Consider the following 24,352-nt stretch of genomic DNA (forward strand, 5'->3'; position numbering starts at 1 on the left):
ATCCAGGAATTAGACTGAACCAGGACTCAGTTTATATAAATTAATGTAAACACACTGCAGCACTTTCTTTCCTAGGATGGTGAAGTTATAACCCGCCCAACTCTGCCTCTAATAGGCTGCTGCTTTCTGCTTTCTGTTGGGTTGGTGGACTATAAGAATGAGTGACAGTCACAGTTGTTATGGTTACGAAGGGTAAAGGTTAGAATATCAGAGTCAGCCAATCAGAGGCAGGGTGGGGAGGGTCATGACTTCGCCATCCTGGGAATAAAAATATACTCACTGCAGCCAAAAAACACAGCAGAACATTTCCTGTGAATCCACAATCACTACCACATGTTACCACACACACACACACACACACACACACACACACACACACACACACACACACACACACACACACACACACACACACACACACACACACACACACACACACACACACACACACACACACTCTTTCCTGCTTCCTGTTTAAATGTTCAGACCTCACATGTTGGTCAGGCGAGCAGAAACTCAACCTCTCAAAATCTTTCTTTTGTTCTGAAGAAAAACTTAAAAGACATTCAACATATAAACTGTAACTCAACATTATGAAGAAGTTAAATCTCTTTAAAAGCATAAAAGTTCATCAGTGAAGTTTCATGAATCTAAATAACAAGTTTTAAAGAGGTTTTAAATAAAAGCATAAATGTGTAAATATCCCTTTAAAAGCCTTTAAACGTGCAGGAAGCGTGACTGAAGCTGCTTTAAGGTGGAAATGAAGGTTTTTGTGTTTTTTGGCTCATTTTAAACTCAGCAGATAATCCTTTAAAATACACTTTATCATTCATATCTTCATTCATCCGTTAAACTGTCATTTACATTTTATATTCAGGTGTAACTTCAGCTTCATCCCAGATTAATAATAATGTGTTTTTAAACGACCTTAAACTGTTTATATAATCAATGAAAACCTCTCAGGATATTAGAACTGATCAATCAACATCTGGAATAATAATAATATATAATATAATAATAAATGTGAGTTTAAGGTCAAATGTGAAGGAATTCAGATGATTTGAGCCTGACTTCCTGTGTGTTTCCATGGTTACAGGTGTGGGTGGGTGGAGCCTGACTTCCTGTGTGTTTCCATGGTTACAGGTGTGGGTGGGTGGAGCCTGACTTCCTGTGTGTTTCCATGGTTACAGGTGTGGGTGGGTGGAGCCTGACTTCCTGTGTGTTTCCATGGTTACAGGTGTGGGTGGGTGGAGCCTGACTTCCTGTGTGTTTCCATGGTTACAGGTGTGGGTGGGTGGAGCCTGCTGCTGTGTCTGAGCAGCGCAGAGAGAAGCTGTCTGAGGAGAATCTCCTTCAGTCACCTACAGCCTCAGCAGAGGGTGAGACACCTGCACACCTGCTGCAGCCAATCACAGCCCGGCTGAGGGTCACCTGAGCTCACCTGTGTCTGTGTGTGTGTGTGTGTGTGTGTGTGTGTGTGTGTGTGTGTGTGTGTGTGTGTGTGTGTGTGTGTGTGTGTGTGTGTGTGTGTGTGTGTGTGTGTGTGTGTGTGTGTGTCCTCAGGTGAACTTGATGCCTGGTCTGATGGAGGCGTTCTCTGATGCAGGTTCTGGTCTCTGTCAGCTGTTCACTCACCTGTCAGGTGAGTCTGAACGTCTCTTCTTCTTCTCCTCCAGTATTACAGGTGGTTTGTTATTTCCACTAACTTCATATAAAGTAACACTGACTGACCTCAAGGTGGCGCTCTAACAATCATCATTTTACATTTTAGTGATTAAACAGCTTCAAACAGTCAAAGTTCTGATTATAAATGATCAATCAGCTGATATCACATGTTCACTTTAACCCTTTACTTCCTGTTCAGGGTCTAATTTGATCCTTTTTTACATTTGAGAGAAGAAACAAACATGTTTGTGTTGAGTGTTTGACTCATTTATTAAGAAACACATCATTCACTGACAGCATGATCTCAGGTGAATCATGATATTGTGTGATTGTAGATATGTGTCTCATCACTCCCTGAAAGCTTAATGAATGAATCAGCTGTTTATTAATAACTGATGAGGTATTTATGAATGATTTGAGCTTCTAACATGATGTATAGAGACTGATTATAAGGGGATAGTGTGAGATGCCTGAATATGAACAGTATGTGAGGCTTAATGAAGTTAAATGTAATAAACATGTCAGTTATTATAAATATATAGAACAGTTTACTTCTATAACAGCAGTTAACCCTTTGTAGGTCAGCTGTTTGGCAGAGCTCACTTTGTGTCAAACACTAAATCTATTGAAACTTTCTGGGGAATATTAACTGCTGGTATGAGGCGTGTAATGCACAGAAAGACCACCAGATGGCGCTGTGGCTGCAGATACATGAGAGATCCTGCTGGAGACATGTTGGAAGTTGAGTTTAAACACGTGAGGCTGAAACAGAGCAGATGTCCATCAGTGGAGCCACGCTGCCCTCTGCTGGCCATTACTGCACATGCATCACATTCACACAGAGCTGAGGCAGGCTGCAGCCAACACATTCACTCACCTCACACTGCACACCATATACACACTGTAGATGATGAAGATGATGAAGTTCAGCAGAGCATCGTCAGGCTGTGAACATTAACTCAGTTCTGATTGGACCAAAGTCTGAAAAGTGTCTTAAAGTGTCACTGAAGGAGAGTTCAGGTGTGAAGGACTGCTGCAGATTACTTTACACATTATATTTTCACTACTTTTATTTCTCATGCATTCAACTAGCTATATCTGTTATGTCTCACCTTCATCATCTTCATCATCATCATCATCATCATCAGAGGTCTGTGAATCTCTGAGCTGAACTAACCTGCTTGAAAGCTGCTGTATCAGGCTCAGTGAAGTTTATATTAGTGTCCATGTGGTTTATTATAATTTAAAGGGTTAAAATGATAAAATAAACGTATGAATAACTTGCACACATTCTTTTTTTGTGGACCCAGCATCAAATTTCTGCTTTTAATCCATTTAGAGAGAATATATTAGAGGATTATGAAAAATGTCTAAGTGGTGTAACCATAAAAACTTTGTACCAAATAATTCAACTTGCTTAAAAACAGTAAATTGTCAATAAAACACCATATCAACTAGTTTGGCATGATCTTACATTATAACTTTATATTAAATAAAGGAGCAGATATACAGGCTTGATCAGTGATGAGCAGCAGCTGAGAGTCCAGGTGGTTCACTGATGAGGAAGGTAACGGCTCACCTGTGTTTATGTTTCTGTGTCTGTCAGGATCTGAGTTACCAATGAGACGACACGCCTGTGGATCGACCAATCACAAGCTGCACATTCCTCATGATTCAGCAGCATCCGACAGGTGAGAGTTAATGTCCACAGGTGTGTGTTAGGTGTGTGTTAATGTCCACAGGTGTGTGTTAGGTGTGTGTTAATGTCTATGGGTGTGTGTTAGGTGTGTATTAATGTCTATGGGTGTGTGTTAGGTGTGTATTAATGTATATGGGTGTGTGTTAGGTGTGTATTAATGTCTATGGGTGTGTGTTAGGTGTGTATTAATGTCTATGGGTGTGTGTTAGGTGTGTATTAATGTCTATGGGTGTGTGTTAGGTGTGTTTTAATGTCTACAGGTGTGTGTTAGGTGTGTATTAATGTCTATGGGTGTGTGTTAGGTGTGTGTTAATGTCTATGGGTGTGTGTTAGGTGTGTGTTAATGTCTACAGGTGTGTGTTAGGTGTGTATTAATGTCTATGGGTGTGTGTTAGGTGTGTGTTAATGTCTACAGGTGTGTGTTAGGTGTGTATTAATGTCTATGGGTGTGTGTTAGGTGTGTATTAATGTCTACGGGTGTGTGTTAGGTGTGTATTAATGTCTACGGGTGTGTGTTAGGTGTGTATTAATGTCTATGGGTGTGTGTTAGGTGTGTATTAATGTCTACGGGTGTGTGTTAGGTGTGTATTAATGTCTACGGGTGTGTGTTAGGTGTGTATTAATGTCTACGGGTGTGTGTTAGGTGTGTATTAATGTCCACAGGTGTGTGTTAGGTGTGTATTAATGTCTATGGGTGTGTGTTAGGTGTGTATTAATGTCTATGGGTGTGTGTTAGGTGTGTATTAATGTCTATGGGTGTGTGTTAGGTGTGTGTTAATGTCCACAGGTGTGTGTTAGGTGTGTGTTAATGTCTACAGGTGTGTGTTAGGTGTGTATTAATGTCTATGGGTGTGTGTTAGGTGTGTATTAATGTCTATGGGTGTGTGTTAGGTGTGTGTTAATGTCCACAGGTGTGTGTTAGGTGTGTGTTAATGTCTACAGGTGTGTGTTAGGTGTGTATTAATGTCTATGGGTGTGTGTTAGGTGTGTATTAATGTCCACAGGTGTGTGTTAGGTGTGTATTAATGTCCACAGGTGTGTGTTAGGTGTGTATTAATGTCTACGGGTGTGTGTTAGGTGTGTATTAATGTCCACAGGTGTGTGTTAGGTGTGTATTAATGTCCACAGGTGTGTGTTAATGTCTACAGGTGTGTGTTAGGTGTGTGTTAATGTCTACAGGTGTGTGTTAGGTGTGTGTTAATGTCTACAGGTGTGTATGTATCAGGTGTGTATCAGGTGTGTGTATCTTTGACAGTCATTCACCTGTGGGAGCCCCACTTCCTGGCCTGGTTGCCATGGTGAATGTTTACGTCCTGGTGACATCACTCAGACCGCTCACTTCCTTCCTGCATGACATCAGCGTAGTGACGACCAATCAGGAGGGAAAGGGACGTCCCACTAAGGTAACACACCTGTCAATCATTCAGAGACAATCTGTGATGCTCCTGCTGGTTAACCTGCTCCTCCTGCTCCTCCTCCTGATCCTCCTCCTCCTCCTGCTCCTGCTCCTCCTCCTCCTCCTCTTCTCTCTCCTCCTCCTCCTCCTGCTCCTCCTGCTCCTGCTCCTGCTCCTCCTACTCCTCCTGCTCCTGCTCCTGCTCCTGCTCCTGCTCCTCCTCCTCTTCTCTCTCCTCCTCCTCCTCCTCCTCCTCCTCCTCCTCCTCCTCCTCCTCCTCCTCCTCCTCCTCCTCCTCTTCCTCTTCCTCTTCCTGCTCCTGCTCCTGCTCCTCCTCCTCTTCTCTCTCCTCCTCCTCCTCCTCCTCCTCCTCCTCCTCCTCCTGCTCCTCCTCCTCCTCTTCCTCTTCCTCTTCCTCTTCCTCTTCCTCTTCCTGCTCCTGCTCCTCCTCCTCCTCCTCCTCCTCCTCCTCCTCCTCCTCCTCAGATCAGGGACTTCCTGCTGCAGCAGTTTGGACAGACATCCTCCCATGATGCTCTGGGGCAGGTGAAGCAGGTGATAGGTGAGGTGTTACACGCTGCAGTGTCGACCAATCAGAGAGCAGAAACACCAAACAGGTAAATAAATAAATAATCTGTCTGGGCCTCCTACTGCTCCTCTTCCTCCTCTTCCTCCTCTTCCTGCTCCTGCTCTTCCTCATCCTCCTCCTCCTCCTCCTCATCCTCCTCCTCCTCCTGCTCCTCCTCCTCCTCCTCTTCCTCCTCCTCCTCATCCTCCTCCTCCTCCTGCTCCTCCTGCTCCTCCTCCTCCTCCTCTTCCTCCTCCTGCTCTTGCTCCTCCTCCTACTGCTCCTCCTCCTCCTCGTCCTCATCCTCCTCATCCTCCTCCTCCTCCTGCTCCCCCTCCTCCTCCTGCTCCTCCTCCTTAATGAAGGCACCGACACTCATCTCTACAATATTGTTGCACCATCGCTATCGAGGAGTTTGGTATAAAATATTGTGATATAAGATTTAATCAGCCAGCCTCCACTTCTCCCTCTAAAGAGACTGTCACAGACTGTGTGTGTGTGTGTGTGTGTGTGTGTGTGTGTGTGTGTGTGTGTGTGTGTGTGATAGATTATTAATGATTGATGATTGATTGTGTTTCAGGTGTGTGTTGTGTTACCAGCTGCTCACCTTCACTCTGCTGTTCAGCGGCTTGATCACACCTGTTATCATCCAGGTGAGACACACACACACACACACACACACACACACACACACACCTTCCTCCTCCTCTCAGTTGTGTTTCTACTGAACGTCCAGCAGGGGTCAGCATCTCCTCAGCGTCTCCATGGTTACGCTGATTTAACAAACACAGACTCCTCCTCCTCCTCCTCCACCTTCTCCTCCTCCTCCGCCTTCTCCTCTTCCTTCTCCTCCTCCTCCTTCTCCTCCTCCTCCTCCGCCTTCTCCTCTTCCTTCTCCTCCTCTTCCTCCTCCTCCTCCTCCTCCTCCTCCTCCTCCTCCTCCTCCTCCTCCTCTCAGTTGTGTTTCTGCTGAACGTCCAGCAGGGGTCAGCATCTCCTCAGCGTCAACATTGTTACGCTGTGATGTGTTTCTGTCTCCAGGTTGACGCTGATTTAACTTTCTCAGCTCTGAGCGGAGAAACCTTCGACCAGCAGATCACCAAAGACCTGATCCTGGAGGACTCGCTCCACTTCCTGCTGGCCTCACAGACTCACCTGTCAGAGACTCACCTGTCAGAGACTCACCTGTCCCCAGAGACTCACCTGTCAGAGACTCACCTGTCCCCAGAGACTCACCTGTCAGAGACTCACCTGTCAGAGACTCACCTGTCCCCAGAGACTCACCTGTCCCCAGAGACTCACCTGTCCTCAGAGACTCACCTGTCCTCAGAGACTCACCTGTCCTCAGAGACTCACCTGTCCTCAGAGACTCACCTGACAGAGACTCACCTGACAGGCGGTGGACAGGTGAGTCTCTGTCCTGTCTTCATGTCTTTATTCATTAATAATTACTACAAATAATAAAAACAGATGATTGATCAGAAGATCAAATATTAAATTAAAGGATAATTTAGAATTTGAATATTAAATTAAAGGATAATTTAGAATCTGAATATTAAATTAAAGGATCATTTGATGTGTTTTCTGTCCTGAATATTAACGATCGTCTCCTCTCAGTATGGTGGCTGCAGAGGGACACCCGGCGTCTGTCTGTCAGAAGAAGAACTTCTTCTTCTGCTTCAGTTTCAGCGGCAGATGAAGATGCCTTCCGCCTTTCAGCTGGTAATAAATCCATCCTTTCATATTTTAATATTTAATTACTTATTTATGTTAATTCTGAATTCTTCACACTGTCACTAGAGTGAAACGTACATTTTGAACCCATTTCATTAGTCAGCATGAACAGGAACACATCAGTAAACACCTGCCTGATGCAGCAGGGGAGCTCACACTGATCTATAACAGCAGCTTAGACACATAACATTTATTTATGAGCCATAAACACAATAAACACATTTCTACACTATCAGCCATTAAAACTACATATAGATAAACAGTGATGTCGGCCTGTTTCTCTCCGTCTGTCTGATTGATACGACTTCTTGGAAATGATGCTTGCTCTCTGTCTGTAGCTGTATCCGAGCACCTCCTCCTCCTCCTTCTCCTCCTCCTCCTCCTCCTCCTCTGGTCTGACTGTCTCTGACCTCCTGCTGAGAATCGGCCGTTACTACGAGCTGCAGAGGAGTCACAGCGATGGGTGAGACGTGAATTCCTTCAGTACAAACATCCGTAAACTCGTCACATCGTCTCGTTTCACTGCTAACAAACTTCTCTCGCCTGCAGACGTCAGCAGACGCAGGCAGCTGAAGGTAAAGATGAGACATTTTAACATCTGTCACAATATTCTGATTATAAATACAACATCAGTCACAGATAATAAGCTGATTCATCCTTCTTGAAGCTTTCAGAAAGTTTATTATTCAGTGTTTACACTTCTGGTTTATGGAGGAAAACATGAACTCTATTAAATGTGAAGAATGCAACAATGTTTTTGGGGATTTCTGAATAAATATGCATCAAAAACTCAAAGAAGTCGTCAAAAGTAAAACATATTTATATCTTTTAAATGTAACAATGCGTCAGATTGAACCCTGAACAGTATGTGAGCCGCTGCTGTGAAGCTCTGTGATTGGCTGGTGTCTGCAGGTGTGTGTTCGGACCCCCACCTGAGACAGATCTACACCGACCCGCCGCTCACGCTCGTCCCGCCCTTCAGCCCGCGGGTGAAGGAGTACTGGGCCGAGGTGACCTTTGACACGCTGACGGTTCGGATCCGACCAGAGCCAATCAGCTCGGCCTGCAGGGTTCACCTGGACGAACACCGAGGGCCAAGGTGAGACCCCCGACCTCTGACCCCCGACCCCTGAAACACTAACACATACATTCATCTTTTCTGTTATGGACTTAGATAATATCTACATATATTATTATTATTTTTCTACATACACGTGTTTTATAGAACTGATATCTGTCACTAAAAAGAAAATTAAATAAAACAAACATAAATTAAAACATAAAATGAACCCTCCTGTTGTCCTCGAGTCAAGGAAGGAAGGGAGGAAGGATGGAAGGGAGTAAGGAAGGAAGGGAGGAAGGAGGGAGGGAGGGAGGGAGGGAGGGAGAAAGGAAGGGAGGAAGGAAGATGGATGGAAAGGAGGGAGGGAGGAAAGAACGGAGGGAAGGAAGGAAGGAGGAAGGGAGGAAGGGAGGAAGGGAGGGAGGGAGAAAGGAAAAGAGGAAGGGAGGAAGGAAGGAGGGAGGGAGGGAGGGAGAAAGGAAAAGAGGAAGGGAGGAATTTAGGGTGGAGGAAAGAAAGAGAAAAGGAGGGAGGGAGGAAGGAAGGACAGAAGGAACGAAGGGGGTGGAGGAAAGAAAGAAGGAAGGAAAGAAAGAGAGAAGGACAGATGGAAGGACGGAAAGAAGGGAGGAAAGAAGGAACAGTCAAAACAGACAGGGTCAATTTGACCCTGGAGGACGACATGAAGGTTAAACAAAGACAATAATAAAAAGTTAGACTAGAATAGAGTGAAAAATGTGAGACTGAGGCATAAAATGATGAAAAGAACCTTCAGTGGAAATGAAGCTCAATCATCATCATTTACATCATGATCTAAAATAAATACAATGATTATAATTGTTAACGTTTTTGTGTCTTCAGGATGGCGAACATCCCCGTCGGCCTCGGCAACAGCAGGATCAGCATCCTGGTGACGGACGGCGGTGAGCCAGAGCCTGTTGTCATGACAATCTACACTGTGCATGTGTACCGCGAGAGCCAGCCCAGCCTGCCCATGTTCGGAGATCATGTGACGTGCAGCTTCCTGCAGGTAGGTCAGCTGTTTGCTGAGTGGCGGTGATGTCATAATGAGGAGGATGATTGGCTGTTGTCACGGCAACCAAAGTATGTGGCAGGTGTCCTCGGTCATCTCCTGAATTTTTCTGCTGGATTCTTGTGAATAAACTGTGAAACTACATTTTTACAACCTTGAACTGATGAATAATAATATTTCAGTCAGGATCAAACCGTTGATAACAACAATGGAAACAGAGTTTAGCTTAGCGCTGTGGCTCTGAGATGCAGAGAGGAGTCTTACCTGTGAAGACATCAGGGGACAACAAGTCACCAGCTATGTGTGGAGGGATTCTCAACATGGCACCTTAACATCAGATCAGACAAGTGGAGCCAAAGACCAGGACCCATTGTTGCTGAATGAGGGTTAAGGTTGACCAGCCTTGTTAGCACCAAGGAGAGACAACATCCAGCTAGCAGGAACAAATACAGAGGTTAAAGGTCAGCAAACAATGACTGAGATGCAGATCTCAGCCAAATCCTGAAGAGGTCACTGTGAGGAGGTTCGGTTTCTAGACTCAACATGATGGGGGGGGCAAGAAAGAGAGATCGAGCAGCAGGTGCAACGGTGACAAAAAACTCCAAAAGCTGGAGCCTGGAGTGAGAAAGTGCTGTGGGAGGAGATGAAGAAGAGACTTAATGTCCCCGTCTCTGTGTGTAACTGGTGGGAGGAGATGAAGCAGAGGCTTAATATCCCCGTCTCTCTGTGTCATTGGTGGGAGGAGATGAAGCAGAGGCTTATTGTCCCCGTCTCTCTGTGTCATTGGTGGGAGGAGATGAAGCAGAGGCTTAATGTCCCCGTCTCACTCTGTCATTGGTGGGAAGAGATGAAGAAGAGGCTTAATGTCCCCGTCTCACTCTGTCATTGGTGGGAGGAGATGAAGCAGTGGCTTAATATCCCTGTCTCTCTGTGTCATTGGTGGGAAGAGATGAAGCAGAGGCTTATTGTCCCCGTCTCTCTGTGTCATTGGTGGGAGGAGATGAAGCAGAGGCTTAATGTCCCCGTCTCTCTGTGTCATTGGTGGGAGGAGATGAAGCAGAGGCTTAATGTCCCTGTCTCTCTGTGTCATTGGATGGGAGGACATGAAGCAGAGACTTAATGTCCCCGTCTCACTCTGTCATTGGTGGGAGGAGAGAAAGCAGAGGCTTAATGTCCCCGTTTCTCTGTGTCATTGATGGGAGGAGATGAAGCAGAGGCTTAATGTCCCCGTCTCTCTGTGTCATTGATGGGAGGAGATGAAGCAGAGGCTTAATGTCCCCGTCTCACTCTGTCATTGGTGGGAGGAGATGAAGCAGAAGCTTAATGTCCCCGTCTCTCTGTGTCATTGATGGGAGGAGTTGAAGCAGAGACTTAATGTGCCCGTCTCTCTGTGTCATTGGTGGGAGGAGATGAAGCAGAGGCTTAATGTCCCTGTCTCACTCTGTCATTGGTGGGAGGAGATGAAGAAGAGGCTTAATGTCACCGTCTCTCTGTGTCATTGGTGGGAGGAGATGAAGCAAAGGCTTATTGTCCCCGTCTCTCTGTGTCATTGGTGGGAGGAGATGCAGCAGAGGCTTAATGTCTCTGTCTCACTCTGTCATTGGTGGGAGGAGATGAAGAAGAGGCTTAATGTCCCCGTCTCTCTGTGTCATTGGTGGGAGGAGATGAAGCAAAGGCTTATTGTCCCCGTCTCTCTGTGTCATTGGTGGGAGGAGATGAAACAGAGGCTTAATGTCCCCGTCTCACTCTGTCATTGGTGGGAGGAGATGAAGCAGAGGCTTAATGTCCCCGTCTCTCTGTGTCATTGGTGGGAGGAGCTGAAGCAAAGGCTTAATGTCCCCGTCTCTCACTGTGTCATTGGTGGGAGGAGATGAAGCAGAGGCTTAATGTCCCCGTCTCACTCTGTCGTTGGTGGGAGGAGATGAAGCAGTGGCTTAATATCCCCGTCTCTCTGTGTCATTAGTGGGAGGAGATGAAGCAGAGGCTTAATGTCCCCGTCTCTCTGTGTCATTGGTGGGAGGAGATGAAGCAGAGGCTTAATGTCCCCGTCTCTCTGTGTCATTGGTGGGAGGAGATGAAGCAGAGGCTTAATGTTCCTGTCTCTCTGTGTCATTGGATGGGAGGACATGAAGCAGAGACTTAATGTTCCCGTCTCACTCTGTCATTGGTGGGAGGAGATGAAGCAGAGGCTTAATGTCCCCGTCTCTCACTGTGTCATTGGTGGGAGGAGATGAAGCAGAGACTTAATGTCCCCGTCTCTCTCTGTGTCATTGGTTGGAGGAGATGAAGCAGATACTTAATGTCCCCGTCTCACTCTGTCATTGGTGGGAGGAGAGAAAGCAGAGGCTTAATGTCCCCGTATCACTCTGTCATTGGTGGGAAGAGATGAAGCAGAGGCTTATTGTCCCTGTCTCTCTGTGTCTTTGATGGGAGGAGATGAAGCAGAGGCTTATTGTCCCCGTCTCTCTGTGTCATTGGTGGGAGGAGATGAAGCAGAGACTTAATGTTCCCTTCTGTCTGTGTCATTAGTGGGAGGAGATGAAGCAGAGGCTTATTGTCCCCATCTTTCTGTGTCATTGGATGGGAGGAGATGAAGCAGTGACTTAATTTCATTGTCTCACTCTGTCATTGGTGGGAGGAGATGAAGCAGAGGCTTAATGTCCCAGTATCTCTGTGTCATTGGTGGGAGGAGATGAAGCACAGACTTAATGTCCCCATCTCTCTGTGTCATTGGTGGGAGGAGATGAAGTAGAGGCTTAATGTCCCTTTCTCTCTGTGTCATTGGTGAGAGGAGAAAAAGCACAGACTTAATGTCCCAGTCTCTCTTTTTCATTGGTGGGAGGACATGAAGCAGAGGCTTAATGTCCCCGTCTCTCTGTGTCATTGGATGGGAGGAGATGAAGCAGTGACTTAATGTCACTGTCTCACTCTGTCATTGGTGGGAGGAGATGAAGCAGAGGCTTAATGTCCCCTTCTCTCTGTGTCATTGGTGGAAGGAGATGAAGCAGAGGCTTAATGTCCCTGTCTCACTCTGTCATTGGTGGGAGGAGATGAAGCAGAGACTTAATGTCCCTGTCTCTCTCTGTGTCATTGGTTGGAGGAGATGAAGCAGATACTTAATGTCCCTGTCTCACTCTGTCAGTGGTGGGAGGAGATGAAGCAGAGGCTTAATGTCCCCGTCTCTAACGGTGTCATTGGTGGGAGGAGATGAAGCAGAGACTTAATGTTCCCTTCTCTCTGTGTCATTGGTGGGAGGAGATGAAGCAGAGACTTAATGACCCCGTCTCTCGGTGTCATTGGTGGGAGGAGTTGAAGCAGAGACTTAATGTCACTGTCTCACTCTGTCATTGGTGGGAGGAGATGAAGCACAGACTTAATGTTCCCTTCTCTCTGTGTCATTGGTGGGAGGAGATGAAGCAGAGACTTAATGTTCCCTTCTCTCTGTGTCATTGGTGCGAGGAGATGAAGCAAAGACTTAATGTCCCTGTCTCTCTGTGTCATTGGATGGGAGGACATGAAGCAGAGACTAAATATTCCCGTCTCACTCTGTCATTGGTGGGAGGAGATGAAGCAGAGGCTTAATGTCCCTGTCTCACTCTGTCATTGGTGGGAGGGGATGAAGAAGAGACTTAATGTCCCTGTCTCTCTGTGTCATTGGTGGGAGGAGATGAAGCAAAAGGCTTATTGTCCCCGTCTCTCTGTGTCATTGGTGGGAGGAGATGAAGCAGAGGCTTAATGTCCCCGTCTCACTCTGTCATTGGTGGGAGGAGATGAAGCAGAGGCTTAATGTCCCCGTCTCTCACTGTGTCATTAGTGGGAGGAGATGAAGCAGAGGCTTAATGTCCCCGTCTCACTGTGTCTTTGATGGGAGGAGATGAAGCAGAGGCTTATTGTCCCCGTCTCTCTGTGTCTTTGATGGGAGGAGATGAAGCAGAGACTTAATGTCACTGTCTCACTCTGTCATTGGTGGGAGGAGATGAATCAGTGACTTAATGTCACTTTCTCACTCTGTCTTTGATGGGAGGAGATCAAGCAGAGGCTTAATGTCCCCATCTCTCTGTGTCATTGGTGGGAGGAGATGAAGCAGAGACTTAATGTTCTCTTCTCTCTGTGTCATTGGTGGGAGGAGATGAAGCAGAGACTTAATGACCCCGTCTCTCTGTGTCATTGGTGGGAGGAGATGAAGCAGAGGCTTAATTTCCCTGTCTCACTCTGTCATTGGTTGGAGGAGATGAAGCAGAGGCTTAATGTCCCCGTCTCTCTGTGTCATTGGTTGGAGGAGATGAAGCAGAGGCTTAATGTCCCCGTCTCTCTGTGTCATTGGTGGGAGTAAATGAAGCAGAGGCTTAATGTCCCCGTCTCACTCTGTCATTGGTGGGAGGAGATGAAGCAGAGACTTAATGTTCCCTTCTCTCTGTGTCATTGGTGGGAGGAGATGAAGCAGAGACTTAATGTTCCCTTCTCTCTGTGTCATTGGTGGGAGGAGATGAAGAGGAGGCTTAATGTCCCCGTCTCTCTGCGTCATTGGATGGGAGGAGATGAAGCAGTGACTTAATGTCACTGTCTCACTCTGTCATTGGTGGGAGTAAATGAAGCAGAGGCTTAATGTCCCCGTCTCACTCTGTCATTGGTGGGAGGAGATGAAGCAGAGACTTAATGTTCCCTTCTCTCTGTGTCATTGGTGGGAGGAGATGAAGCAGAGACTTAATGTTCCCTTCTCTCTGTGTCTTTGCTGGGAGGAGATGAAGAGGAGGCTTAATGTCCCCGTCTCTCTGCGTCATTGGATGGGAGGAGTTGAAGCAGAGACTTAATGTCACTGTCTCACTCTGTCATTGGTGGGAGGAGATGAAGCACAGACTTAATGTTCCCTTCTCTCTGTGTCATTGGTGGGAGGAGATGAAGCAGAGACTTAATGTTCCCTTCTCTCTGAGTCATTGGTGCGAGGAGATGAAGCAAAGACTTAATGTCCCTGTCTCTCTGTGTCATTGGATGGGAGGACATGAAGCAGAGACTAAATATTCCCGTCTCACTCTGTCATTGGTGGGAGGAGATGAAGCAGAGGCTTAATGTCCCTGTCTCACTCTGTCATTGGTGGGAGGGGATGAAGAAGAGACTTAATGTCCCTGTCTCTCTGTGTCATTGGTGGGAGGAGATGAAGCAAAAGGCTTATTGTCCCCGTCTCTCTGTGTCATTGGTGGGAGGAGATGAAGCAGAGGCTTAATGTCCCCGTCTCACTCTGTCTTTGGTGGGAGGAGATGAAGCAGAGGCTTAATGTCCCCGTCTCTCACTGTGTCATTAGTGGGAGGAGATGAAGCAGAGGCTTAATGTCCCCGTCTCACTCTGTCATTGGTGGGAAGAGATGAAGCAGAGGCTTATTGTCCCTGTCTCTCTGTGTCTTTGATGGGAGGAGATGAAGCAGAGGCTTATTGTCCCCGTCTCTCTGTGTCTTTGATGGGAGGAGATGAAGCAGAGACTTAATGTCACTGTCTCACTCTGTCATTGGTGGGAGGAGATGAATCAGTGACTTAATGTCACTTTCTCACTCTGTCTTTGATGGGAGGAGATCAAGCAGAGGCTTAATGTCCCCATCTCTCTGTGTCATTGGTGGGAGGAGATGAAGCAGAGACTTAATGTTCTCTTCTCTCTGTGTCATTGGTGGGAGGAGATGAAGCAGAGACTTAATGACCCCGTCTCTCTGTGTCATTGGTGGGAGGAGATGAAGCAGAGGCTTAATTTCCCTGTCTCACTCTGTCATTGGTTGGAGGAGATGAAGCAGAGGCTTAATGTCCCCGTCTCTCTGTGTCATTGGTTGGAGGAGATGAAGCAGAGGCTTAATGTCCCCGTCTCTCTGTGTCATTGGTGGGAGTAAATGAAGCAGAGGCTTAATGTCCCCGTCTCACTCTGTCATTGGTGGGAGGAGATGAAGCAGAGACTTAATGTTCCCTTCTCTCTGTGTCATTGGTGGGAGGAGATGAAGCAGAGACTTAATGTTCCCTTTTCTCTGTGTCATTGGTGGGAGGAGATGAAGAGGAGGCTTAATGTCCCCGTCTTTCTGCGTCATTGGATGGGAGGAGATGAAGCAGTGACTTAATGTCACTGTCTCACTCTGTCATTGGTGGGAGGAGTTGAAGCAGAGACTTAATGTTCCCTTCTCTCTGTGTCATTGGTGGGAGGAGATGAAGCACAGACTTAATGTTCCCTTCTCTCTGTGTCATTGGTGGGTGGAGATGAAGCAGAGACTTAATGTCAATGGACTTAATGTAAGGAAAGTTTAAATCAGTGGTCTGTATTAGTGATGTAAGGAAAGTTTAAATGAGTGGTCTGTATTAGTGATGTAAGGAATGTTTAAATGAGTGGTCTGTATAAATGAAGCAGACTGAAGCAGACTGCAGAGGGTTAAATCAGCAGCTAGTTATTATTCTGCATGTTTGATTTCCCTCCAGCTCTGCTGTTATTCACTGTATTACAGGATGTGACTCTGCATTCAGAAGTGATATTTAACTGCTGATTTGTTTGCAGACACACAATCTGAGTGATGTTGCTGTTAGTTTTTGATCCTAGAATCAATGTTCATCACTCTGTGTTGGATAAACAGCTGCGTGAACTGCTCCATCTCTCCTTTGTGTCGATGCTGAGAAGCTGTGAGGAAGGGAAACTGTTAAAGTCAGATTCTTCTGGTTTGAATTGATCTGCATTCCTGCTGCTCTTTGGGGAGGAATGATTGTTGGAGTTGAATTCTTTCCTTCTGTGTGTTCCAGCTGTTTTATTGCAACATATTCACACTGAAACCCAGCCGAGTATTTCACTGCTGGAAGCTCTCAGACACGCTGGAACACATAACCAAACATGTTTCTAATGTTTGGAGAGAGAAGCTGCAGGATCACAGCTTAGTGTTACAGGTGTTGAGTGTACACTTCATTTACTGTCGTTATGACATGTTAATGTATAAGAAGAGATCATCTGCATATTATTAGATATTCCTGGAGGCTTCGTTCCTCAGACACAAACTGAAGAATTGTGGAAAGTTGTAATTGAATATGAATCCATGTGATGACTTCTAGCAGTTAATTAGTGGAACATGTGCTGTATATAAATCATTTAACCCTTTCATGCATGGAAGTCATGTAGAATCACATTGAATCTCATTTTTGACTCTCACTGTTATTTTCACATATTGCATCATAAAGTCAAAATGTTGGAGGAGAAGCATCAATGAGCTCAGGAATATATTTAATCATTTTACTCTCAGAGTTAAACAGGTTAAAATAAATAGATTGTTTCAACTATAAAGGATTTTATAAACTAATTAATCAAGATTTTAATAAAATATTTATTGTATATGTTTTTCTGGGACTGAAATGTTTTTTATTGTTTAGTTATTTAACCCTCCTGGTGTCCTCGAGTCAAGGGAGGAAAGAAAGGAAGGAAGGACAGAGGAAAGAAGGAAGGGAGGAAGGTAGGGGGAGGAAAGAAAGACAGAAGGAAGGAGGGAGGAAGGAGGGAAGGAAAGAGAGAAGGAGGGAGGAAGGGAGGAAGGGAGGAAGGAAAGGAAGGAAGGAAGGAGGGAAGGAAAGAAAGAGAAGTAGGGAGGGAGGAAGGGAGGAAGGGAGGAAGGAAAGGAAGGAAGGAAGGAGGGAAGGAAAGAAAGAGAGAAGGAGGGAAGGAAGGAAGGAAGGAAGGAAGGAAGGAAGGAAGGAAGGAAGGAAGGAAGGAAGGAAGGAAGGAAGGAAGGAAGGAAGGAAGGAACGGAGGAAAGAAGGAACAGTCAAAACAGACGGGGTCAATTTGACCCGGGAGGACGACAGAAAGGTTAACGTTACTGTGTTCAAACCATTTGATCCAGTAAATGTTTAAATCTTAATAAAACATATTGATTAGGTCCACGTCTCAAAATACAGTACATTAAAGAAAAGTATATTAGCATGATGTTTCCCTTATTTAAAGACTAAAAACAAACAATATGAAAGGATTACTGTGTGAATGAAAGGGTTAAAGCTTCTGTTTTCCAGGTGTGTTTCCGCTGACTCAGCTTCCCATAAACGTCTGGACTCTGAATGTAAACACTCTGCTCACTGCTGTGATCTAAATCAACTCTGACAGTCGAGTCACGATCCAACATCCATCATACCTTCATCCATAAATCACACTGGAAAGCAGAAGAAGCTGATCTTTGCCAACAGAAAGATCATTTTAAACATTTCTACCTAAATAATCCTTTAAAAAAACAGAACTGTCCCAAATGTGCTCGCCAGCTTTTTTAAAGGAAATCATGTTGTTTTATTTCCACAGAGATCTTTAACTCAACTTTATTGATACTATTGATACGTACAAGTACCTCTAACTGTACTACAGTAAAGTACAAGTACCTAGTAGTAGTTTGAGGTACTTGTACTTTACTGTAGTACAGTTAGATCGCAGTAATAATGTTAATGAAAGGTGTGTGTGTGTGTGTGTGTGTGTGTGTGTGTGTGTGTGTGTGTATGTGTGTATATGTGTGTGTGTGTGTGTGTGTGTGTTTATTAATCTGTGTGTGTGTGTTACTGTGTGTGTGTGTTACTGTGTGTGTGTGTTACTGTGTGTGTGTGTGTGTGTGTGTGTGTATATGTGTGTATATGTGTGTATGTGTGTGTGTGTGTGTGTGTGTGTGTGTGTGTGTGTGTGTGTGTGTGTGTGTGTGTGTGTTTCATTCCTCAGTGAAACAGAACAGAATGTTTTGGCAGAGCCTTTGTGACCTTTGACCTCCTCTGTTCTCTTCTGTTCGTCTCCGACTGAAAAACACAAAACTCAGTGTTAAATAAAGAGAAACACATTTTATTCCAGTTAAAATAAAGACTTAAATAATAAGATGAGAGTTAAAACGCTTTAAAGCTCAATATAGTTTTAATTATATTATTTATTAAAGAATACATTCATCTGCTTTAATTAATCAATATCATTTCATTCTTTTATTGTCTTTTAAATGTTTACTGTTTATATTCAGTGAAATTATTTATAAATTTAATTATGTTGAGCTCTATAATGTCTGTAACGACTGATCAATGATTCATTAATAAATAAGTGTTGGTAAGATGATGAATTCATAAATCAGTTAAACTAGATTTAAAATAAGCATCAGGTTTGTTAAAATGTACATTTAGTATTTTTGTTGGTTTTATATCATTTGAAATGACATTTGCACCATTTTTTACCAAAAGTAAGACTGAATGCTCCTGAAAATGTCAAATGGTGTAACCACAAAAGAATGATAAATATTACATATTTTATCCTCCTAGAGAGAAAGAAAGAAATAAAGAAAGAAAGAAAGAAAGAAAGAAAGAAAGAAAGAAAGAAAGAAAGAAAGAAAGAAAGAAAGAAAGAAAGAAATATAAACAAGGGAGAAGGGGAAAGAAAGGAGGAAGAGAAGAAAGAAAAAGTAAGAAAGAAAGATAAAAGAGGAGGAAGAGAAAGAAAGAAAGAAGTAGGAGGAAAGAAAGGAAGGAAGGAAGAGGAGGAAGAAGAGAAGGAAAGAAAGGAAGGAATAAAGAAAGGAAAAAGGGAAAAGAGAAAGAAAGAACAATAAGTAGGAGGAGAGAGAAAGAAAGATTAATGGAGGAAGAAGAGAGGGAAAGAAAGAAACATGCTTCCCCAGAGTAAATGTAATATTTAGAACAATTGTATTCCATTAGTTTTATTTAATATAAAGTTATAATGTAAGATCATGGGTTAGGGTTACCATGGTAACCAGAGTAAATGTAATATGTAGAACAATTGTATTCCATTACCTTTATTTAATATAAAGTCATAATGTAAGATCATGCCAAACTAGTTGATATGGTGTTTTATTGAGAATTTACTGTTTTTAAGCAAGTTGAATTATTTGGTACAAAGTTTTTATGGTTACACCACTTAGACATTTTTCATAATCCTCTAATATATTCTCTCTAAATGGATTAAAAGCAGAAATTTGATGCTGGGTCCACAAAAAAAGAATGTGTGCAAATTATTCATACGTTTATTTTCACATTTTAACCCTTTAAATTTAAATAAACCACATGGACACTAATATAAACATCACTGAACCATTTTAAACACATTTTATTCGTTTTATGAATATTTCCATTTTCTGTCTCTCAGCTTTTCTTTTGATTCATTTGAGCTAAAATTCCTGAAGACTTTCTTTATTTGCAGCTTTTATTAATTTCTACAGCTGAACTTATTTAAATTCATTAGCAACACTTTTAATAACTGATTTATTCTCTTTCTGTCGCTGCGTTCCCGTTTCCTGTGTGGTGTGTTTCGGTGTCTCAGCGCTTCGGCTGTTTGAAGCTCTGAGCTCACACACACACACACACACACACACACACACACACACACACACACACACACACACACACACAGGTACGAACAAGAAAATCCCTGTTAAGTTTTCTTGTGTCACTTTGTTGTGAGCTGCGACGCTGACGTGCAGAATGTGACGCCGCCGCGCTGAAACCTCGCCGCAGCAGAAGAAGAAGAAGAGGAGTGTGTGTGTGTGTGACGGCGGAGGCTCTGATGTCGGGGCCAGACGTGGCGGCTCCCACGGGCCTCGGCGCTGAGCTGGTCGGGTTTATCTAACCTCTGACCTCTGAGCAGCCGAGGCTGACGCTCGCTGACACAACAGAGAAGAAGAAGAAGAAGAAAGGAGGATGAAAAGAAGAAGAAGAAGAAGAAAAGAGGATGAAAAGAAGAAGAAGAAGAAAGGAGGATGAAAAGAAGAAGAAGCCTTGATTTAACCTTTTCATCCTGTTCAGTCTCGTTCTGGAGATTTGAGAGGAAAAAACTTTTCTTCAGAAATGTTACGAAACATAAATAATCTAACTCTTAAAACATTTTTTGTTGCCTTTGGATACCTGATGTGTGTGTGTCCATGTGTGATGTTATATGTGTGTAACTGAGCCAATGTGTGTTAATCATAGACTGTATATATAATGGACTTAACATCCGTGACGTCACCCATTGGTTTGTGGACTGCTGCTCGGAGGCCAATAGTATCGGATCTGAGCAGCGCCATCTTGAACATTTCAGGTGCATGCTGGGAAAAATAAAAACAGGGATTCTACTTATATGGGCATCAGGAGGAGCATGAGGCGCCCTCCTGAACCTGTGAACCAATCAACCTGTCAATCACCACGTAGCCACGCCCTAATGCATACCCTGCTTTATCGTCACATATAAAATCAGGGAGGCCAAAATGTCCCAAATGAACATCATACTGCATTGAAGAAGGCTTTAAACTAGCGATTGAGACCATAAACACATTTTGAAAACGTTTACTGAGGTTAGAAATCAAGTGAGAAGTTGGTGAATTCTCCATTGACTTGTATAGAGACGGAAGTCCTTTTGACACCAAAACGGTCGCCCCCTGGTGGCCTTTTGATAGAATGCAGTTTTAAGTTACTTCCTGGTTGGCCTCATTGCAGAGGACCAGAGCTCCCCACCTGGTATTAATTTGTTCTTGATGTAAAATTGAAAACTAATAAACATGTTTGACTCATTTTTTATCCTAAAATCCTGAATGATGATAATCACTAGTTATATAAATAACCTGTCTCTCCTGCAGGACTGTGGTTTGCTGGTCCAGCCTGATCAGTCTTGTGGTCTGGAGTCTTTCGTCTGGTCTCAGAGTCCATTACAGACCTGCAGCTCAGGACATGAACCAGGTCTGTCTCTGCTCCACCTGTCTCACCTGTCTCACCTGTCTCTCTGTCTCACCTGTCTCTCACCTGTCTCACCTGTCTCACCTGTCTCAGGTCGGTGGGTGGTTCCGTGTCTCAGCTGTTCTGACAACAGGACGTGTGATTGGAGGGAGGTTGCCTGGCAACCAGACGGCTGTTATCACCCGTTAGTGGACCGACCCCTGCTGCAGGACTGCATGACAGACAGGAAGGTGAGGTCAGGTGGTCCCATGTGACTGTGTGTGTGTGTGTGTGTGTGTGTGTGTGTGTGTGTGGTCCTAGTTGATCCCAGATGATCCCAGTTGATCCCAGTTGATCACCAGTTGATCCCATGTGATCCAGGTGCTGTTCCTCGGGGACTCCACTAACAGAGGGATGATGTACTTCTTGGCGGAGCGTCTGAACTGCAGCCTGGTGAACTGGGAGCGAGCTCACAGCACGCTGCTGTACAGGAAGCTGAACCAGGGCCGCTCTCTGATTGGCTACTCATACTATCCTCAGTTCTGGTTGGACAGGAAGCTCAGACCCACCTTCAGACAGGCGCTGCTGCAGCTGCTGCACAGGTGAGGGTTAGGGTCAGCTGATGACTGACCTCTGTGTGACCTCTGTGTGACCTCTGTGTGACCTCTGTGTGACCTCTCCGCAGGTCACGACCTCTGCAGAACTCCCACCTGACTGTGCTCGTAGTGGGAGGAGTCCAGTGGCTCAACACCAATCACCTGGAGACAGTCAGAGAGGTGCTGGACAGGTGAGAGTAACACACACACACACACACACACACACACACACACACACACACACTCACACACACACACATATACACACACACACACACACACACACACACACTCACACACACACACACATATACACACACACACACACACACACACAGTAACACACACACACAGATTAATACACACACACACACACACACACACACACACACACACACACACAGTAACACACACACACAGATTAATAAACACACACACACACACACACAGTAACACACACACACACAGATTAATACACACACACACACACACACACACACACACAGTGTAATACACACACACACACACTCTTCATAATCTCAGCATCATAGTGTAGTGCATCTTGGCTCCATATATTAATAAACACAGTTTGAGTGAATGAGATGCAGCTCAGAGCTGCTGATGAGACTCTGGAGGTTTACTGACTGTTTCTCTCCAGATTCAACACAAACGTGAGAAAAGCATCTAAAATATCTTCAGCCAGCGAAGATGAAATCAGCTTAGAAACTATTCTAGATATTAATATTACCTTTGTGATGCTGTTTTATTAATCTCAGGTAACACACAGTGAATGCATCACACACAGACACATACACACACACACACACACACACACTCACACACACAAATAAATATATAATATATATATAAGTTAGTTAATCAATTAATTTAATAATAATAATAATAATAATAATATCTGCTGCTGTGCTCTTCCTCAGAGAGTCTCTCAGCAGGATCCTGGTGGTGGTGAAGTCTTTGGGAATGGGCTTCCACCTTCCTGTAGACGGGATCCGATCCCTCAGTCTGGTACGTTCATCATCATCATCATCATCATCATCATCATCATCATCATCATCATCATCATCATCATCATCATCTTCCTGTTGATGAAGCATGATGTCTGATCACACTGTTTGATCCGCTTTGGTTGTTTGTTTGATCTCAGAGAGAAATTCAACATCTGCACCAAGAGAACAGCAACATCATCACCAGAGCAAAGCATCATGGGTACGAGGTGATCGACACGTTTGGCATCACGATGGGTCGATATAAGGAGTTCCTGCAGGGCCGATGTGCATGCCACTTCCATGAGGTCATCATCTCACTCACAGCTTTATGGAAGCAGCTTCCTGTTTACACTAATACAAGCTTTATTATTCATTGATTCGTTGATTGATTCATTGATTCATTGATTCATTCATTGATTCATTCATTGATTCATTCATTGATTCATTCATTCATTCATTCATTCATTCATTCATTGGGTCAAACTGATTTCATTAAATACTTCAACGTTTCCTGGTTGATAACATGAATATTCATTTTAGACCAAACTTCACTCAAATAATATAATTTTAATAGCGATGTATTAAATGTTAATAATGAAACTAGTCACCAGCTGATATCTGACTGTGTTTGTTCACCAGGTGGAAAAGTTATCGTCCTCTGAGTCTCCAGGCGACGCGACGTCAACGACCAATAGAACCAGACCTGAACCTGCACTCAGCAGCCAATCAGCCGCGCCAAACACTAACCAGGAGGCGGGGCCTAACGTCTCGTCCTATCACGTGAGAGGACCAGTGAACCAGGTGTACTCTGAGATCCTGCTGAGCCGCCTCTGTCCCAGAAACACCTGAGAGAGTGTGTGTGTGTGTGTGTGTTTATGTGTGTGTGTGTGTGTGTGTGTGCACGTGAGAAAGACAGAATCTCTCTTCAGCGTCTCTACAGAAGTGAAATATTCCAAACTCCAAAGATTTTCTTTATTTTTAACAGAAGAGAAACGACAGATTGTGATTATCTGACATTCAGCTGTTAGCAGTAAATAACGTTTCTAATGAAGCCTGTTGGTTTGAGCAGCAGCTGTTTAAAGTGGATTCACTTATTAATGTGATTAGTTCTCCTAGTTCCAACCAGCTGCTGAAGCTCAACACGTTTTATACACATAAGTAGTTTGTAATAAAGCATGAAGGCCACGATGAAGCTGCTCACTTATTAAAGCAGCGTCTTAATGTTCTGTTATTAACATCTGTGGCCCAGCTGTGATGTCACAGAGTTTCATCCTGCCGTTAATATCTGATACTGAATCAAACGCTAACTACTCTGCACATAAAGCTCAGAGATAATAAGTGTTGGTAAGATGATGAATTCATAAATCAGTTAAACTAGATTTAAAAGCAGCATCAGGTTTGTTAAAATGTACATTTAGTATTTTTGTTGGTTTTATATAATTTGAAATGACATTTGCACCATTTTTTACCAAAAGTAAGACTGAATGCTCCTCAACATGTCAAATGGTGTAACCACAAAAGAATGATAAATATTACATATTTTATCCCCTACAGTGTATTGAAGTGGACTTATACTAATAATGACTTAAAAACAAACATTTTTGGAGGATTTCTACATTAAAATGTTAAAGTATTTTATTAATATTAAGCAGAACTTTTCCTAAAAACAATTTATTTTCTGAATAATTTGTGAAAAATGATGTAAACACAGTGCTGCCTTACAGACGTCGATTATATGTATTCCACATTTTAGTTCATGTTTATTTTTTTAAATATAATCAGATGTTAATGAAAGACCCTGGTTACACCACCTGACCCTGGTTACACCACCTGACTCTGGTTATACCACCTGACCCTGGTTACACCACCTGACTCTGGTTATACCACCTGACCCTGGTTACACCACCTGACTCTGGTTACACCACCTGACTCTGGTT

General features: G+C 44.0%; 1 protein-coding gene across 3 annotated transcripts in view; it reads left to right on the forward strand.

Moving 5' to 3' along the window:
* cped1 (cadherin-like and PC-esterase domain containing 1) overlaps nucleotides 1–23,309 on the forward strand; it is a 28,742-nt gene extending 5,433 nt beyond the window's left edge. For all 3 annotated transcript variants that reach the window (XM_062443449.1, XM_062443451.1, XM_062443450.1), the window contains 19 exons: nucleotides 1,285–1,379; nucleotides 1,564–1,642; nucleotides 3,272–3,356; nucleotides 4,620–4,767; nucleotides 5,247–5,377; nucleotides 5,909–5,981; nucleotides 6,370–6,735; nucleotides 6,946–7,050; nucleotides 7,401–7,525; nucleotides 7,612–7,637; nucleotides 7,975–8,161; nucleotides 8,987–9,155; nucleotides 20,737–20,836; nucleotides 20,927–21,063; nucleotides 21,194–21,414; nucleotides 21,498–21,599; nucleotides 22,347–22,434; nucleotides 22,574–22,720; nucleotides 23,055–23,309. In XM_062443449.1, the coding sequence (XP_062299433.1) occupies nucleotides 1,285–1,379; nucleotides 1,564–1,642; nucleotides 3,272–3,356; nucleotides 4,620–4,767; nucleotides 5,247–5,377; nucleotides 5,909–5,981; nucleotides 6,370–6,735; nucleotides 6,946–7,050; nucleotides 7,401–7,525; nucleotides 7,612–7,637; nucleotides 7,975–8,161; nucleotides 8,987–9,155; nucleotides 20,737–20,836; nucleotides 20,927–21,063; nucleotides 21,194–21,414; nucleotides 21,498–21,599; nucleotides 22,347–22,434; nucleotides 22,574–22,720; nucleotides 23,055–23,264 (2,594 nt within the window). In that variant the 3' untranslated portion in view covers nucleotides 23,265–23,309. The remainder of the gene's footprint in view (nucleotides 1–1,284; nucleotides 1,380–1,563; nucleotides 1,643–3,271; nucleotides 3,357–4,619; nucleotides 4,768–5,246; nucleotides 5,378–5,908; nucleotides 5,982–6,369; nucleotides 6,736–6,945; nucleotides 7,051–7,400; nucleotides 7,526–7,611; nucleotides 7,638–7,974; nucleotides 8,162–8,986; nucleotides 9,156–20,736; nucleotides 20,837–20,926; nucleotides 21,064–21,193; nucleotides 21,415–21,497; nucleotides 21,600–22,346; nucleotides 22,435–22,573; nucleotides 22,721–23,054) is intronic.
* Nucleotides 23,310–24,352: the final 1,043 nt, after the last annotated feature.

Source organism: Scomber scombrus, chromosome 22 (genome assembly GCF_963691925.1).
Source record: "Scomber scombrus chromosome 22, fScoSco1.1, whole genome shotgun sequence".
NCBI lineage: Eukaryota > Metazoa > Chordata > Actinopteri > Scombriformes > Scombridae > Scomber > Scomber scombrus.